The 19,775-nt window shown below is 47.7% G+C and overlaps 1 protein-coding gene across 1 annotated transcript in view; it reads right to left on the reverse strand.

The window, feature by feature from the left end:
* The window catches only part of PRDM16 (PR/SET domain 16), a 312,729-nt gene extending 293,454 nt beyond the window's left edge, over positions 1-19,275 (reverse strand). Inside the window, exon 1 of the mRNA XM_066564049.1 lies at positions 19,101-19,275. Coding sequence (XP_066420146.1) covers positions 19,101-19,137 — 37 coding nt within the window. The 5' untranslated portion in view covers positions 19,138-19,275. The remainder of the gene's footprint in view (positions 1-19,100) is intronic.
* Positions 19,276-19,775: the final 500 nt, after the last annotated feature.

Below are 19,775 nucleotides of genomic sequence, written 5' to 3' on the forward strand. Positions count from 1 at the left end.
CACTTCTCAGAAGGTGCCATCGAGAGCCCTCATTCATTTTGTCCTCCTGATGCTCCCACTGGCTGGGGGGGGATGGTTCTACAGACAACAAGGATTAAACTTGCCAGCTACAAGGTTTGGTCCAGCATTTGCCAGATTACAATACAAACTGGAAGTTCAAGTTGAAATAAACCCCCACGTTTTGTCAGCTTTCAAGCTGGAGCTTTGCTGTAGCATCAGTCTGGTCTGAGCTCCTTCCCACAGGCACAATCCCTGAGTTGTGGCTCTCAGCTCTGTGTTACAGCAGAAGAAATAGAATTTTTCAGTAGTTACTGTGAGAAAGATTTAAACAACCCACTGCAAATTCTGCAACCTGTCAGCCCAAACCGTGGGGAAGTTATCTGGGGGTTCCAGCTGGAGCCTATCCCTCATTCAAACCAACTTTCTTTCACTTCTAATTGAGAACAAATTCCATTTTCATCTGTGACTGAACTTTTTGAGCCCTTGTAGCTTCAAGTCAGCTCATTAACATTACTTAGACATCGGTTTTATAGTTGAATTATACCATGTTTATACTGTGGAATTCCATTACTTAATTGCTTCACTACTGGAAATTTCAGTGGGGTTCTCATTTTTCGCATAAATCTCAAGAATAAACATGTTTCTGTATTTCTCTTACTTAATTAAGTGCATGTTTCATAAAAAAAAAAAATAGCCAACATAGACAAATTAGGCAAAGAATCATTTGTTTAATCAAAGGGGAAACTCGCACTGCAAGTGAAGGGGGAAACTCCTGAAGCTTTGGCTCTTGCTTCTGGTGAGTGCTGAGGGCTCAAACTCCTCCAAATTATCCAAATGTGTTCATCCTACAGAAAATCTGTGCTGGGAGTCACCCCCACAGTGCTCTTGCAGCAAAGGAGAAAATTGGGAAATATTCCCTGTGGAACAACGAGGTTGGGCTGAACCCAGGCTGCAGGGATGGAGGGGAAGGAGCTGTGCCAGCCCCTCCACCCAACACCAATTAAATCATGGCATCATTAAGGCTGGAAAAGGCCTCCAAGGTCATAAAACCTGACCTCTGACCAAACACCAGCCCTCCAACCCACAGAACATCCCACCCCATCATCCTGACATGGAAACAGGGCCCAAAATGAGAGACACGCTGAAAAATCCCCCAAATCACTGCAAAAATCTTCTGTGTTCTTCCTCTGCACCCCAAAATCAGCCCCAGCAGCTTTAGAGAGCTCTGTTAACCATCGTGTCCAAGCGTGTTCTTGTGGCTTCCCATTGCCACAAGCAGCACTTCCTCTCCCCTCTCCCAGGAAATCTGCCCTGCCTTCACCTGGCTTCAGTTTTCCTAAGTTTTTTACACAGGTGAAGTGTAGAGGATCCCTTTGGATCATGGCAGTGGTGGGTTTTGAGGTGGTTTGTGGGGTTTTTTTCCAAGGTTTTAATAAAAATCCCTCAGCAGCACTTCCAGCTCCTTCCCTCTCCCAGTGTGGGAACACCAAAGTTGTTCCTGCTCCTCGCTTGAAGGAGAGAAACAAGAAATTAAACCAAGAAATAGCAGCAATAAATGTCTGAATGTTAGGTCCTTAGCAGGATTATTTTGTCTTTTCACAAATTTGCTTCCCCCTCCGTACAAAAGTTTGCACAGCTGAATAGGTTTGGAGTTCAACAAGGGATAAAATAATGCCTCAAAATTAATGAGAGTTAGAATTAAAGTAATTAATGTTTTAACAGCTATTTTCTATGATATGAGCTAAGCAAAGAATACTCTTAAAAAAAATTCAAACTAATTTGTTGTCAGCAAATTGTGAAAGGTCTATTTTAGCTACTCATTCATTTTAATTCTAATTTCTGTTATTATGGATCTTTACGGTGTTTAGGTCAAGAGAGATAGAAACTGGGCTTTTCCTACAACTGCTAAACCTCTCTCAGAGTTCATTTCCCTTGCTGAAATCTCTTTCCTGCAAAACCAGTCAGACACTTGCTATTTACCCCATGGTGCAAAATTCCAGCACTTGGCTCCCAACAACTCCTTTTGCCAGAAGTTGCTCCTACAATAATTGTGGAGATAAAATTCATTCAGGAAAAAAAAAACCAACAATTTAAGATATTCTCTCCTGTTGCCCTTTAGAGGTGGCATCATCTGTCCCCTCTGCCCTTTCCTCCCATGACTTTGCCCTGGGACACAGCTCTGTGGGTTTACGACCCAAAAATACTGAAAGATCCTATCTGGGACAACATTTTACTTAAATATTTTAGGAATTATCACCTGGCAGCAGCAGCAAAAATCCACGGGAGCATCAGGAATCTGTGTCAGCACCTGACTGCTGAAACACAGCCAGGCCTGTACTTCCCAAATGAAATCTGCCTGCACAGCCACATGAAATCCCACCCCACAGCACTCAGGGCATTTACAGCCACCAGTCCATCACATCTGAAGGCTGGGCTAAATGCTAATCAATAATTTATCAATATTTTTAATATGATGTTATGGGCTCCGATGTAATAATTTTATAATTATTATAATTTAATATTATATTATAATATCTATATATTATATTGTATTGTATTATAATATTTTATATATATATATATATATATATATATATATATATATATATATATATATATATATATATATATATATATATATATATAAAATAGTATAATATAATAATTTTTCCTCCCATTGAGCACGTGGGGTGTCATAAATGATGGCCCTGTGACAAAAGGGGAAGGTTTATCCACAGGAGTGACCTCTGGCAGAGCCATCTGTGCCACCTGCCCCTGGGAGCTGCAGCCCCTCTGTGTGCTCACAGCACTGCAAAAGCTGCAGTGAGAAAAAGGTTTTCCACTGGGCAGGTCCAGGAAAAATTAGAGGTATCATTTTTGAGGAAAAATTAGGGTTCAGAAAGGAAAAATTTATCATTAGATATCATAGAGGAAAAATTTAGGGATCATTTTTGAACCAAAAAAGAGGAAATTTATGTTAGATATACAGAAGGACTTGTTCCCTAGGAGGGTGGTGGGGCCTTGGCACAGGGGGCCCAGAGAAGCTGTGGCTGCCTCTGGATCCCTGGAAGTGCCCAAGGATGGAACTTGGAGCAGCCTGGGATAGTAGGAAGTGTCCCTGCCCTTGTCAGAGATTTGGAAATAGATCTTTAAGGTCTCTTCGAACCCAAACCATTCTGCTTTTATGATTTTTGACCTTTGCTTTGATCCGAATGCCCCAACTCCCACATTTCAAACAGGTTTGGGCTTTAGGTGTGTAGATGCTTCCAAACTTAGCTCAAAATTGGTGTCTACAATACAAAACCTTCTCTTACACCCAAAACCAAGCAGGGTCCCACTGCCCATGGAGTTCTGTGCAGCTGGAAGGGTTTTGGGGCAGGTGACATAAAAGATAAAGGACATCCCAGGGTGGAAGGGTTTTGGAACAGGTCACCTAAGAAATAAAGGACATCACAGGGAGTTCTTTGCACCTGGAAGGCTTTTAGGACAGATCACCTAAGAAAGAAAGGATGTCACTGGGCTGCCCAGGGAGTTCTGTGCAGCTGGAAGGGTTTTGGGGCAGATCACCTAAGAAATAAAGGACATCCCAGGGAATTCTTTGCTGCTGGAAGGGTTTTGGGGCAGATCACCTAAGAAATAAAGGACATCCCAGGGAATTCTTTGCTGCTGGAAGGGTTTTGGGGCAGATCACCTAAGAAATAAAGGACGTCACTTGGCTGCCCAGGAATGGCTCCTCCCTGAAGAACCTGGAGCAGCCCCTAACCCCGGTGCCCTCCTGGCATGGACGAAGGGTTGGGTTCCCAGCAGCTGGCTTCTCTGCCCATCCCTGCAGCACAGGGGGGTTACCCCAGCCTTTGATTCTTGTGGCAAGGCCCAAAATCTTCCAGGTGTTGGCACAGAGAGGCCTTTTAATCTCATTTCACTGCAAACTCCTCTCCCCTGGCAGCCAGCTCTGCCCCAGGCCCGAGCCCTCAGGGCGTGAAGCTGCCGGTGGCTTTGGGAGCAAACCCAGCAGCATTATTCCATTTCCCCCCGCTGAACAAAAGTATTGAGGTCTCTTTGTGAGGGAAAAGCCAAGCTGGATTCCTTTATCCCCCTGCCCTTTGCGCTCACAATGCCACACTCTGTCTGCCGGGCCCAGGAGGGGAGTGTCCCCAAGGTCCCCACAGGATTCAGGCCTCTGGTAATGGAGTCCTGGGCCTGAGGGGAAGCAGCAGCCTCCTCCAGGCTTGCCTTTGAACGAGGCTAGTCTGTCAGGGCTGGGGAGCAATTTAAAACCACGGGGAAAGGGGGAGCTTAGGTGGAGAAGAATGATTTCTTATCAAAGCTGCCAATAGAGGAGACCCAGGTGGTCGGGCTGAGGGGGATCCCAAAGGCTGCAGATGAGATTGAGGAATAAACGGGGGCTTTCAGCAGCTCAGGCCAGCCTTGGGAGGGGACAACCAACACTGGTGTCCTCCTGGGGGTGGCAGTGCTGACATTTCCTCCTGGGGATGGCAATTCTGAAATTTCCTCCTAGGAAACATCAGACTCACAGGTAGGAGCATTGCAGAGGGGACTGGGATCCAGGGGAGGATCAGGAATTCCCTGAAATGCTTTATACACCCAGACATGAGAAAGATCCCAAAGGCTGCAATGAGCAGATGAGGTTGAGGAATAAATGGGGGTTTTCAGCAGCTCAGGCCAGCCTTGGGAGGGGACAACCAACACTGGTGTCCTCCTGGGGGTGGCAGTGCTGACATTTCCTCCTGGGAATGGCAATTCTGAAATTTCCTCCTAGGAAACATCAGACCCGCAGGTAGGAGCATTGCAGAGGGGGCTGGGATCCAGGGGCTGATGAGAAATTCCCTGAAATGTCTTATACAGACATGAGAGAGATCCCAAAGCCTGGAATGAGCAGATGAGATTGAAGAACAAATGGGGGCTTTTAGCAGCTCAGGCCAGCCTTGGGAGGGGACAATCAACACTGGTGTCCTCCTGGGGGTGGCAATGCTGAAATTTCCTCCCAGGAAACACCAGACTCACAGGTACGAGCATTCCAGAGGAGGCTGGTATCCAGGGGAGGATCAGAAATTCCATTAAATTCCAATAAATTTGTACACATCCACACATGAGAGAGGTGGGCACTGGGAAGCCACAAGAGCACCCTTGGACACGATGGTTAACAGAGCTCTCTAAAGCTGCTGGGGCTGATTTTGGGGTGAAGATGAAGAACACAGACGATTTTTGCAGTGATTTGGGGGATTTTTCAGTGTGTCTCCCATTTTGGGCCCTGTCACTCCCACCCTCCCAGACCTATCCCATTCTGTTCCGTTCCTCATCTCAAGTGAAACAGAATTTTCATTTCTCTCTGGTTTCTGGGAATAATAAAAGCACTTTGTGCAAGAAACAAGCCAAGTTGCAGGAATAAAGTTGTTCTCAGGCAAGAAAACTCAGCAACTGCTGTCACCAAACAATTGGGGCTTAAAAACATTTTGAAAACCTGTTTTAATGCACTGTCTGTGCACAGGAAACATCCCAGACTTCACTAAAGACATTGAGAGTCCTTCTAATACCTTGAAGTGTGTGGGGGGAAGTGTAATCTGTTTTGATAACTCCTGACATTAAACAGTGATAAATAATTAAATCTGTTTAACTGTTTCATTAACTAAAGATAGATGGGGAGAGCTCCACAGATAGAATATAGATCAAAAAGATTGAGGCTGGCTCTAAATTCCCCTGATGTTTTATGACACCATTTGTATTCTGTCACTCACTAGCTTTATGTATAGTCCAAGCTGTGAACTGAATACCCCATTCAGAAAGCCACTCACTCTGCATGTTATTGCAATTTAATATTTTCACACACAGACACATCATTATCTTGGAACCCGACACTGCAAGGAGAATTCAGTAATTTTTCAAGAGTGCTGGTTGTTGGGTTTTTTTTGTTTTTTTTGTTCTAATGGAAGCATTGAGGCACAAGGATCTAAATGGCCACTCTGCCAATATTTAACCTCTACATAGATACATCAGCAGGTTGGTACTGGGCTGTTTTGGATGCTTTTTCTCATTTTAAACGTGTCATGTCAAAAGAATTAAAAAAGGAAAATTAAGAATCTGCCTCTGTAAACAAGAATAAAACTCCTTGCAGAATTATAACTTGTGATTCTGAACTAGAAGTAAAGATATAAAATACATATATTGACATGGAAGTCCTCCAGGCTGTCTCTTCAGTCTTCAATTACCAAAACATTGCCTTGGAATGGGATCATCACACTTATTCTGGGATTCTGAGGGGGCAGAAATACACATTACTCTGGGGTATTTGAGAAGAATCAGGCACCACAGAACTCTACAAATTGCAGATTAAAAATAAAAAAAAAAAAACCAAACCAACCACATTTACAAATATTTAAAAGCCAAATCACACTAGAAGAATTTTAGAAGTGGAGATAAAGGCAGGGCTGATTTTTTTCCATGGAGATAAATCCTTCTTACCCCAGCCCCTCGGTGGTTAATCATTAACCAGAGCTGCACAGGGACCCAGACAGAAGGAAAAACTCTTTATTTGGAGGGGTTTTTTTTGGATATCCCAAAGATTCCAGGGCCTTCAGGACCTGCTCCAAAGTCCTGCAAAGTCCATGGGAAGACCACCAGGAGCCACCAAGGCCTTCAGCAGGTTTGGGGCTCCCAGCAGTGAGATTTTGCTGCTGCTCAGCCATGGGGAAGGTTCCCTCAAGGCCCCTGAGGAGCTGCACAGGAGGAAGGACAAAATTCCATCCTGGGAAATGCAAAATTTCATCCCGGAATTCCCAGTTCCTGCTGCTGAGTTGGACACAAGCCTCAATTTGCCCTGTTACACCCTCGGGATTTTCACAGGGCGAGAAAAGAGAGCTCAGAGCAAAGGAATCTGCCACTATTTCACTTTGCCCCCACCTCATTTCCCAAAGCTCTGGATTCTGCAGTAAATAACCAGGAATTCTCAGGCAGGGAAGGTGGGCAGGGCCATTTCTCTGTGCTTTTTCTCCAGGTTTGGGATTGGGGCTGAGCCCCTGACCCACCAGAATTCTGCTCAGCTCCCCCAGCCCAGCCTGCAGGTCCTTATTGCTGGCCTGAAAAGCCAAATTCTCCAGTACAACACAAATATAACACAAATATAACACAAATCTCCTGGATATCACAGCCACAGGAACAGCAAGGAGGTGCTGAGTGGAATTAATTCTGCAGCAGAGTTTTTTTTCTGGTTAATGCCTCCAGACTTGTTTCCCAAACTGCCAAACCACGATATTTAATAATAATAATAATAAAAAAAAAACCTGTTTGGTTGCTGTCCATTGGTTAAAAATAGATTTATAAAAATAGATTTATAGATGGGTGTGAAACTCAGGCTCCTTTTCCTGATCTACTGCAACAGATACTGCAGCTCCAAAAATCAATATTTAGCTGGCAATTGGCTCCTGGTCATGGGAAAAACTCTCTGTCTCTGGCTGGAGATGATGTTGGTGCCACCAACCTTGGGGACTCCAGAGCCACCCAAAAATGCTTCTTTATCTGAAATGGGACTTAAAAAGCCAAGAGTTCAGAGAGGAAATGAAAAACACACTTGGAAACGTGGAACATCTGCATCACCCACCTGCTGCTGGAGCAGCTGCGGGGTCCAGCAGGGATCCTCTGGGGGTTTTCACAGGTTGGTGTCTCTTTGCTTCACAGGTGCACCCATTTTTTATACCAATAATCATAAAGCCCTGAAATAAATCATTTCAGGAAGTACTAGAATCACCTAAAAGGTCTCAACTGAGCAAATATTGTGTCCGTGTGGAAAAGCAGGAATGTCTGAATGTTCCAGGGAGCATCAGTAGCTCCTCAGGCATTTCCTTCAGGACGCCAGTGAAGATAACCTGGATTTCCTGCAGGCTCACCTGAGAAAATCCCTCCCTAATAAACACTATCAGGAACAGAGGACAAAGGACCAAATTCTGCCCTGGACTTTACTGGGTAAAGACTTGCAGGGAATTCTAGCAGGAAACATTTAAGAACTCCCAAAGTAACCAAGATCTGGTTTTATTCTCCTATATGGGATACATGAGCAGAACTGTTGCTGAGCAAAAGGCTTTTCAAAGTTCTCCACGAGGTATCAACTCCTTTTAAATCTGCCTATTGTGCCATGTAGGGATTGAAATTTATTTTATCCCTATGTGATAATTCTGAAATAAAATATATGATTGCTTGCAAGTGGTGCAGGTTCTTTATTTCGCATTGAGGCAATAAAATATAAAATGAAACCAGTCCTTTTCTATAAACAGAAAAAATAAATGGTGGAGTGATTTTATACTACATGAACTCACAGCACAGCCATTTAAAAATTAATTTACATGATTGAGCCCAAAAGGTCCATTTGCCATGAAATAAAAAACACTAAACACTGTCCTGAAAGCAAAGAAAATGCCAGACTACAAGCAAACAAAAGCTTTTATTTTTATTAGTGTCTGAGATGGAATGAAAGATTTTAAGCCAAATATGAAACTTGTAAAAAAAAAAAAAGGAAAAAATCAGCTGCAGCAAATTCAACAAAATCATCCCAAGGAGCTCGGTGGGAGCTGGACCAACACAAAGGTGATTAATGAGACATTGCTGGTCCAGAAATCACAGAGTGCATCCCTCCCATGTCACAGATGGAGCAGCTGAGGGTGAATTATTTTTTTAAGCTGGGAAAGTTACTTTGTCAGCTCAGTGAAATGCCAAATTCCTGCTTTTCCTGCATCCTGGAGCAGGTAATGTTGTTTCAGCGTGCTCCAAGTTGGCTTTGGTGTAATAACAGGGCACAGGAGCTGCCCTCATTCCACCACTGCTCCATTCTGCAACTTTTCCATGTTCAGAGCAAAACTTTGGGTCAAACTTCCTGCATTTCTTTCCAGCCAGCAAATTCTGACCCCAGAGAAAGAGAAGAAACTCCTCAGCTAACGCAGGCCTGGAGCTGGGAGCCAGTCCTTGCCTGGAGCTGGTCCCAGGCTAATCCTGAGCCTAAACTCAGGTAAAGCTGCTCATGGCAATGATGGAAAAGTCTCTTTTTTCCACCCTTATCCTGCAGTTTTCCTGATACCCCACAGAGCCCAGGCCACCAAGAGAGAGCTGTGATCCCAGTGCCAACCCTCCAGTGCTGGAGCTCTGGCTGCTGAGAGTTTCAGACTTTCTGTGCTGATAAGAGAACACTGCATTGACCTGAGAAAGCTTCAAAAATTGAATGCTAGAACTGGGATTATGGGTGTGACTAATTCTAAAAATTAATTCTAGAACTGGGATTGTGGGCTGAATAAAAGTGTGTAATATCACAACTTAGAGTTGAAAGGTTTAGAATACAGTAATATATATAAAACAAGATAGAGGTTTTAAGGCAGAAGCTGGTCCTTCCTCTTCACCTTCCTCTTCATAGGTTTAGGTGATATTTTACAAGAATCAGCCCTCCACAGGCACTGGCACCACTCTGTGCCCTCCAAACCCAGGAGAAAAACTGCCCCAAGCTTCTTTAGTCCCCCTGAAGTGATTTCATCCCGAGTAGGAAACAAAGCTGATTTTTCTCTTGCCCTGCCACGCCAATAAAACAATAAATTGGTATCACTAACACCAAGGTGCCGCTGCTGTAAAGTTAAAGATAGGGAAAGAAAATGAACTACTGGTTATGACAGCAGGGGAAGGGAGAAGAAATAAATAAAGCTGAGTGCGTGCAAGGGAGCAGATGGCTCATGTCCAGTGTGGCCCATCCTCTGTGGATTACTCCCCTGGAAAGGAAGTCCTTGCCACTTCAGAAAATAGCAATCTGTCTAAAAAATGCTGAGGTTATAGAATTGATCATTCCTTAAGTTAAGGAGAAAAACCAGCCCGAGCCAAACTGCATTTCTGCAGCAGATATTGATCTGCAGAGGCTGGAAGTGAACCCCCTTAAAGCAGTTCTAGACCCATATTTGTACATTTTTATTATGCACATGCACACAAATCTCTGGGGCCGTGTCCTCAGCTGGTGAAAATTAGGTTCATTGATGTTGATGCTGATTTACATGAGTCAGGGATCTGGCCTTGCATTTAAAAAAGAAATCCTGAGTTTCAGCAGAAATCCTGAGTTTCAGCAGAAATCCTGAGTTTCAGCAGTTTCAGCTCAGATCAGGCACAAGTGCTGTGCCCAGCCTTACTCGTGGGTTACACATCTCTTAAACCAGCCCTGGGTGCTCTTACACAGGGAACAGATTCATTTTAAAATCAAAGAGCAGTTTTGTGGCCAAATTGTGGCATCTGAAAAATACCCAGGTTGGATTGGGGGGGTGCAGTGTGAACCAAAGTGCCAGGATCTGTGTGTGTTGAGGATTTGGGTTCAGATGGGCTGGGCTGGGCTGAACCTCACGGAACCAGGGCTGATTTTGGGAACTCAGAGTGGGATGGGCACAGCCTCAGCTTTTCCCTCTCACCTCAGAGCCCAAAGGAACGCTCAGAGCTGGTTTGGGATGTTCCTCACTGGGTTTTCACGGGAAAAAAAAAAAAAAAAAAGCTGAATTTTTGAATATTCCTCATCTGCACTGCTGATGAAACTGCTCCTTGCATTTGCCATCCCAAAATTGGAATTATAACTGGAGCAACACAAGTTTGGTTCAAAAAAAAACAACCCTGAGTGCTGAGAGTCCATCTCCAAAGCAGGGAGCTTCAGGCAGGATCTGTGTGTGTTGAGGATTTGGATGCAGATGGGTTGGGCTGGGCTGAACCTCACAGAATCAGGGCTGATTTTGGGAACTCTCCCCTCTCACCTCAGAGCCCAAGGGAACACTCAGAGCTGGTTTAAGATGTTCCCCTCTGGAGCTCATGGGAACAAAATCTGAATTTTTGAATATAGCTGAAGAAGAATATTTCAAAGAATAGCTGAATTTTCCTCATCTGCACTGCTAATGAAACTTGCCCTCCCAAAACTGGAATTACAACTGGAACAACACAAATTTGGTTCAAAAAAAAAAAACCAAACCCTGAGTGCTGAGAGTCCATCTCCAAAGCAGGGAGCTTCAGGCAGACAGGAGGGGATTTTCTGCTGGGGAAGCAACCCATGAATCATTCAATAAAGCCTCCTTTTGATAATGAATAGCCAACCTTCTCTGGTGGTGATAAGATATTTTAACTGAAAACATCAGGCCATGTTTAAAAAATGATTACAAATTATTTTAACAGTGTATTTGCAGAGGGTTATAAAAACAGCTATAATATTTTTGTCTTGGATTCTAGAATTACCAGGGTGACAGCTAATGCAGTAATGATTTGTTTCAAATGCCAGTGTTTAAGCTGTATAAAGCTGATTTTATACATTTTTCCAGTAGGCCGCATTGTAGTTAATGAAATTAAACACACCAATCGCATTTGTCCCCAGGGGATGAGGAACTGAACACGCCACTGGTTTATTTTTTTATTAAAATAAATTGCAGCCAGCAAGATGGACTAATTGCCTACAGAATTGAAAAAGAAACATTCCATTGATATAATTAAGCCAATTTTCATGGACAAAAATAGTTATAGTGGATATAAAATAAGCAGAGCATTCAGGGCAGTTTGACTTCTCCCCAGCCCCTCTGTATTTTGTCCAGAACATTAACTATTAAACAAATATGGATCTCAAACGGGCTGACAGTGTTATCTGGTAATGATGGCTAAATTGATCCCAATAGCTGAGGCCAGGGCATTGTGTCTCAGGGCTCTGTTGGGAGAGTTCCCAAGCCAAGAACAACAGAGCAGCAAAAAAAAAAAAAAAAAAAAAAAAAACAACAACAAAAAAACAAACAAACAAAAAAAAAAAACACCAAAAACCCACCTCCCAAACTGGACCTTAAAGCAAAACACCTGAAAGATGTAAAACTATGGAGGCAAAAATTAATCAGCGCCTGGTTTCTCTTGGGCTGACGCTTCACCCCTGGTGCCTGTGCAGCTCTGCTGTGGGGAGGGCTGTGGTGCAGCCAGCCCCACTCTTGTCCCCAATATAATCCCAAAAAGGGGATGGTGAAGAGAAGACAAAGTCTTCCCACAAAGTCTTTTCCACAGTCTTCCCACAAAGTCTTTCCACACCAGCTCAGTGCAGACCAAGATTTACTGTGATGGGAGCATTATTCTGTGGCCTACTGGAAATAATTTGGCTGTCTCAGTCATTTTCACCTGGCAAATGTCTCCCCAAGAGGACCAGTGGCCTCGTTTGCAGCACAAAAGTGGGTTCAGTGGTATAGAAAACCCCACCTTATTAGCTTTTTTTTATAAATTTGGGTAAAACACCTCTGTTAGGGAACATGATGAAAGTTCAGTCACCCTCTGAACAGAAACTTTCCTTCCTCCCACTGTCCTGCACAGAGAAGCACTTAAATCCATGGAAAAGGAGTTCATTTTCCAAACCTATGCACCAAGACATCCCTTGCTGCAGGGAAATTTCTTCCCAATTACAGAAAAAAAAAACCCCAAAGATAAAAAAAATCTCCTTATTCAGGGCATGAACATTCAGAAGCATTATGCACACTTAGTGCAGGGATGAAAGTCATATTTCATTTTTATGAGCAAAGAAGGTGCCATCACTCAGGGAGGGAAGAGGAGGAAGAAATCCTCCACGGGACAGGGACACTCTGTTACAGATTTGGACGGTGCACGAGGCAAACCCAACTGCAATAAAAATGAAAATAAACAGCCGTGAGGAGGTAGCGCTGATGCATGAAAATCCATTAGGAAAAGAAAAGAAATAATAAGGTCGTAGATCTTTTCCACTCCAACATCCCTGAACTGAAATTTCTCCAGAAAAAAAAAAAAAAAAGAAAAAAAAAAAAAGAAAGAAAGAGAAAAAAAGAAGGAAAAAAAATAAAATTAAAAGGTGTATTTAAGATGAGAAAGGCCAGCAGGAATTTTGGAGGGGGATGCCATATCAACAGGCTGTTACCAGAGTGGAACAAATGTGTTTTTTGCACATCCCCTTGTTCGGATGTGTCCATCCCCAGCTGCAGACAGACTCTCTGCTTGTGCATTTATTGATGTGCTGGGCTCTCACCCCCCTGGGATGAACGCTATCTTTTGGGAAATAGGCACGAGAAAATCATTATCAGCCAAGGTTTGGATGTTTCCCCTTAGCGCTAAATCGGAGTTTGCCATTTAAATAATCCCTAAGTGGGGGAAAAATAAACACATCCAGTAATAGGAGAGAGACAGCAAATTGTGGAAACAAAGCCTGAGCTTGTCCTGGCCCACGGAGGGCACAAATAATCCCAGGTGCCATCAGCTCTGTGCCACAGGAAGGGTCTGGGTTGGGAATGCAGCTTTTTCTTCCACTAAACAATTTCACCCAGCTGAAGTTTTAATGCATCAAGACGCAGGGGGGGGAAATAATAATAACCAGAGAGAATGGAAATTTTACAGGTACATTTTTCCCTGCGAAAGCAGCTCTGAAAAATGTGGATTCTCCTCCTGATCCTGCCACCAGGAGCGGGCAGGGATCCTGCACAAATCTCTGCACTCACCTCCTCCCTTCCCCAGCCCTGCCAGAGGATCACGACTCATTCCCCACCATCCAGGTGGCTCCTGAGCCTCACCTCCTTCATGTTTGCAAACTTCTCAGGCCTTTGTCTTTAAAGCACCGTATTAAACAGCACCGAGCTTTTTGTAAACCACGTAAGCCGTAATAATCATAGCCATAATCACAATAATAACACTTCTTACTCAACGGGGCCTTTCCTTGCGACAATCTCCGGCTGCTTTGCAGACACGAAGGAGCTCAGCCGTGCCTGGAGAGGCGATTTCCCTGCGGCACAGGAGATTCCCGTGCCATTCCCTGCAAGGACCGGCGGGCAGGTGGGACCCGGAGCAGCGGGGCCGGAGAATCCCGGCAGAATTCCCCGCTCGTGGAACGCTCCCGGCCGCCCGAGGAGCCGGGATATCACAGCAGCGAGCGGTAGCGATGAATTACAGCGCTGCCGTGGGGTGAAATCCAAGCTCCTGCCTCGCTTTTTGCCTGGAAAGGAGCGGGGATCGTGCGCGCTTCAGGTGCGCTGCTCTCCATCCCGGCCGGCTCTTCCCAACCCTGCTGCCCTCGGGGCTCTCTGACCCCGCTAATGTGTGGCTAAAATCGGGCAAAAGGGCAGTTCTGGGCTTTCCCGACATCGGTGTCTTCCCCAGGTATTTTTAATAGCAGCCCTCAGGAAAATGTTGGGTTTATTTTTATGCCCCCAGCTCATTAAAGACCTCCTCTGCCATCCCTGAAGCCACACAGCAGTCCCAGCGCAAAGCCTAAAAATAAAGCAGGTTTAGGTGGCCGAGTTAAAAAACTAAACATAAAGTAGAGATTCAGTCCGATTTCTGCACGGAACATTCTGGGTCGTGACCGTACAGTAGCTGTGATTTTAATGCGTTTTAAGAGCTTTGTATGTGCGCTGCCAGCCCGACAGACAAACGCCTCTGCACAGACAGACGCGTCTCGCACCGGCACGGAGGTTTCACAGGGAACGGGAATTCCGTGAAATCGGGAATTCGGCGGATTTGGGATAACGTGCCTTTCTCTGACGCACTTGATAAACTTGGATTTGTGCGCGGAGCCGCCAGTGCTGCCCCGTGATGGGAGCGCACGTGGATGGGCATCACACGCACCTCATGCGAGCTGCTCGGACACCCAGGAGCACTGGCCCGACCCCAATCCCGATCCCTTTGGCACCTCGGAGCTGCCCTGCGGGTGAGAGCAGCCTGTGCCCCGCGTCCAAACCCCAGCTCGGTGCCCCCGTTTGCCAAATTCCTGCCCAGGCCAAGGAGAGGACGTGCCCTGCCGTTGTTCCCTCCGTGCTTTTCCCCAAATAACCCACGCGGGACGAGTGGGGGAATTGATACATTATATTTGTAGAATTTGGTGGGGGGGGGAATGAAAAAAAAATAAATTAAGAGTAAAGTGATCTCAAATGCTCGGCGATTTTTGTTGAAGCGCTAATTACGCATCACCTTAATTAGCGGATCAACCCCCCCCTCTTCCCTGCCCCGCATCCCTAATTGCCTAATTGAACAGATCCGGGGCAGGACAGGGGGGGACCCAGCCACGGTGGGGACCCGGCGGCGGCTCCGCACCTGCGCTGGGCTCCGCACCCGCGGCTGCTGCTCGGGAGAGCTTTGGGGACATCCCGGTCACCGAGGGCAGGGAACCGAGCGGGGCACAGCGGGGCCGCTCGCTCCTCTCCCCGGTGACCGGGGCTCTGGATAGGGACAGGGCAGAGGGAGAGCTTCGGAGATGGGGAAAAAAATCTCAACGCCCCAAAGCGCCATAAATTTTCCTCCTCGGTGCGTGGCAGCTTTGGAAGCGTCTGTGGGAGCACAAACGGAGCCATGCGCCTGGAAGTGGCGCTTGGGCTCCAGCTCTCCTCGCTCCTCTCCCTCTCCCTTTCCCCTTCGCTGTCTCTTCAGCCTTAATTAAAATAAAATTAATAAAATATCAGTAAACGGGAAGCCTGCTCTCTCCTCAAAGGCTAAGCCTGAAACCGAGGAACCGGTGCCGGGCACGGCAGGGTTGGGTTCACAACCATTTTCCTGCCAATCCAGCCTGCCCGGAGGATGCACCAGCGCTGCCTGAAAACTCCGGCCCCAAAGTGTGCCTCGGTCCTATTCCTAACAGTGAAAAACAGACGGGGCTGCAGAAGTATCAGCCACCGTTTGCCAGCGTTTATTTAAGAGCCTGCGATCCTGCCCTGCCGTGTGTGGCTCGGTGTCGCGGTTGTACTCTGAAATTCACGGATTTCGAAAGGAAACGAATTCGCTGTAAGCGTGCAGCGCCCAACTCCTGTGTCCCTCGCCTCCTCCGCATCCTCTCCCTGCCAGCAGCAGCGAGACCCCCGGCTGCTGCAGAGCCTTCTCCCCGCTCCCCAGATTTGGTTTTCTCGCCGAAGGACGAGGCCCTTGGAGCGGGACGGACGCGGCTTGGCCTTCTACCTGCCCGTCCGGCTGATCCCTGCGGGGCTGCGGGTGGCCGAGCCCCGGAGCCGCGGGGCACAGCCCGGCCCTGCGGGGGATGCGGGGGCAGCGCTCACCTGGGCGCCGGCACCCCCGGGGCTGCTGCTCCTCCCTGCACCCTGAGCGAGCCTCGTGTTTTTGATTTACAGCCCTTTCTAAAGGCTCCCAGCCCGGCTGGAAGGCGCGGAGCGAGCGAGAACCATTCCCGGCTCCGGTTCAGCTCCGCTGCCCCCGGTACCTGCCGCTCTCCCGGTGTGAGTGGCACTGAAACCGCCGAGAATTCCTCTCCCACCCCAGCGCACACGCGTTCTCCCCTTTTCCCAGGCAGGTAATATTGTGGAATTCCCAGCGGAGCCTCACATCTGCTTAAAATATTGTCCAATGGAATGAAATTCTGCGGCACACGGCGTGTTTTTAAAGCCCCGTGTGCCGCTGCCTCGCACGGCTCGGCGGCCGCGCACCGGGGCCGTGCGGGCTCTCCCAGCACCCGCAGCCGCTCCCGGGGCTGGAGCAGCCAGAAAAACGAGCTGGGAAGGGACCTGATGGATCCCATGCGGTGAAAGAAGTTGTGGCTACCTCGTCGGGGAAAATACAGCGAGATCCCACACTCGTGTCCGTGTTTAATCTGTTTGGCAAATAAATACTCCTGGGATATTGAAACCTTAGCTCTGGACTACTGTTTTGAACTGTGATCCCTAAAAAATCCTCGGCTGAAACCCCATAAACCGTTGGGCCTTGTATTGTATTAAACACCTGATTTTAATCAGGGCTCAGCCTCCGAGCAGGCGCTTCCAGGCGTGTTCGCGGCCGCCGGGAAGGGCTCGCTCCCGGCCGCGGAGCTCCCAGCCCTTCCCTGAGCTCTCGAGATATCCAGGCACCGAAAATCTTTGAGTCCTTCAGCTGCAGGAGCTCGGTGAGAGCTCACGGAGGGAGCGTGGAGGGTCCCAGCCGCGCTCAAACGCGGCCGGATCCGCATGGCACCCACCAGGGACACATCTGGAAAAACCCGCGCTGAACCCACCGGGACACATCTGCAAAAAAAACCCGGGGCCTTTTCAAGAAGTAAAGAGAAATGGAAGGAGAGGCGAGGGGAAAAAAAAAAAAAAGAAATAAAATAAAAGTAAAAGTGAAATATTCCGCCTTATTTAACCATTGAACTTCGCTTTTCCAGCCAAGAGAGCTCTGAAAATCATTCCTCACTTTAACAACCTAAAACAATAAGTGACGACTTTTTAAAAAGTTCTTGTTTGAACGGGGACGCTTAAAACGAGTGTTTATTGAAAAATATAAATTAAAGTAAAATAAAATCCCTGGATTAATTCAATGAACTTCCCGTACAACGATGGGGTGACAATGTTGACCACGCACAGAGTCACCCATCCCGCCCCGAGCAGCGCTGGTGCCCGCAGAGCCGAGGGAGGTGTTCGGGGGACACACGGACACGCTTTGGGGACAGGGGGGACCTTCCTGGATCGCGATGGAAAATGTCGCGACACCAAGGTGAACCGCGGGGCCTGGGGCCGCAAAACACCAACGGCGGCCGGAGCTCGGGGCCGGCGACAAACGCGGCGACAAAAGCGACTTTGTGAGGAAAAGTGGCCCCGGGAGCCGCGCTGGCTTTGGGAAGGGTCCCCCCTGGAAGCGGGGTGTCCGCCCCGGGAAGGGGCGAACGCGGCTCATCCCGAGCGGCGGCACCGGCCCTCGCTGACCTTGGCGGCCTGGAAAGGCTCCGAAATGACGAACTTGAATGACAAAATCAAGCTCGGAGCCCACGTGTGGGAGCGCTGGAGCGCCCGTGACCCCTCGGCAGCCGCGGGGAGAGGCTGAAGCCCGAAGGGGTTTGCAGAGGGGGATGTTCTCCATCACCTGGGGGGATCCCCCTCCCGCCTCACCCCGGCTCGGAGCGGCCCCAGATCCCGCGGGGGATCCCGTGGAAACCCACGCGAGGAACCGGAGCGGGCACCGCTGCTCGCCCGAGCCCTTTCCGAGAGCTACGAGCGGAGTTTCCAGCGGGGCACAGACTGAGCTGGAACTTCTGCAGCCCCGGATACTTCGCACAGAGGCAGAGCGAAACAGAAACTAAATAATAGTAGTAGTAGTAATAATAATAATTATTATAATGATGAGAATAATAATAATAATAAAAGGACAGACTGGCTGCCCAGCTCCGGGATCTTGCGCTGCCACCGGAACCTAACAGGGAATCACCGAGGAACCATCCCGAGCTTTTGCAGCGGGGCTCTGCGGGAGCGGGGGCAGAGAGGACCCGCTCTTCCCTACAAAAGCCACACTCTCCTTCCTCCTCGGAAAATCCAGGCTAAAAACCACTCGAAAGAAAGATCGAACGGGGAGAAGGTCCGCGGGAAGACGGAGGGGGGGAAAAAGCTGCGCGAGACTTACGAGCTGCAATTCCACCCCCAAGTAAATTTTAAAAAATTAAAAATTAAAGACACTCCCCCACACTCCCCTCCCCCAGACCTTCTTAACCCCCAGCTGGGACACCCGAGCTGCCTTCAGGATCTTCCCTCTGGACCTGCGACTCCAAAGCCCCTCACTGAGAGCGGATCCATTTTTGCTACAAATTCTCTTCCTTCCCTCTCCTCGATAATTGTTCCCGAGACCAGAAGGGTTTCTCCCACTCCCCCCCTGCCTGTCTCTCTCTCTCTCTCTCTCTCCCCCCTCTCTCCAGCGCTCCGTCTCTCGGCTCCCGCCGGCAGATGCCAAACGCAGACCTCTAGCGCCCACTATTTCAGGAGCCGGGAATATTATTTCACAAGACTTGGAACGACTCAATAAAAAAAAAAAAAAAAAAAAAAAAAAAAAAAAAAAAAAAAAAAAAGTTGCTCGCTATCCCCTTTCGTCAACTTCCAGCTCTAACTTTCGCTTTTCTCCCCCGGCCCCGCACCGCCCGCCCGCCGCGGTAGCGCGGAGCGGAGCGCGGGGCAGCGCGGAGCGCGGAGCGCGGAGCGGAGCGCGGGGGGATCCGCGCCCAGGGGCGGGCGGGCGGTGCGGGGCTGCGGCCGCCGCGGGGAGGGAGGGAGGGAGGGAGGGCGAGAGGGGCTCAGCCCCGCGCAGCCCCCGGCCCGGCTCCGTGCCCCCGGCCCCGCCGCCGGTACGCGGAAGAAGGGAGAGAAAGGACCTACTTTTGGGCAGTTTTCTCGCCCTCGCCTTGGATCTCATCGTGTCGGCGTGTGGATTCCTCTCCTCCTCCTTGAGCCCAGAAGCAGCTACACACTATCTTCATCTCCCCAGCATTGTCAGTTTGGACACCTTCGCACATGCGCACAGAGCATTCAATCTGACACCCTCACCAGGGCCAAAAAAACTTTCCAATGTATTCATCATCATCGGGCTGGTTTGGTCTTTTTTTTTTTTTTTTTCTCCTTCTTTTTTTTTTTTTTTTTTTTTTTTTTGTCCTATCCTCTTCCTCAGACCACTTATCTCTGCCCCCTCCTCTCTGCCGGCACCATCACAGCCTTCCCTGATCTGCCCCTTTAAGAAAAATCAGCCCTCTCCGCTCCTAACCCTCCGCACACTGACCTTACACACTGGACAATATTTAAGGATCAAGGTGCCATCCTATAAAGAGGTGATTATTATTATTATTATTCTATTATTGTTGTTACTACTAAATAGCAATGCTGTAGAGAAAGTTTGTTAGTAGTTGTCATCTTGTAAACGTTCCTAGTTTGGACATGCTTTTGTTTTTAATCTGAAAAATGTTTATTTACGTAACTTTTCAACCAGTGTCTGTCTTTATTTTCTTCCTTTTTATTTTTTTTTATCCTTTTATTTCTTTCGCCTTCCTCTCCCCCTTC

The sequence above is a fragment of the Molothrus aeneus genome, chromosome 21 (assembly GCF_037042795.1).
Source record: "Molothrus aeneus isolate 106 chromosome 21, BPBGC_Maene_1.0, whole genome shotgun sequence".
In the NCBI taxonomy this organism is placed as follows: domain Eukaryota; kingdom Metazoa; phylum Chordata; class Aves; order Passeriformes; family Icteridae; genus Molothrus; species Molothrus aeneus.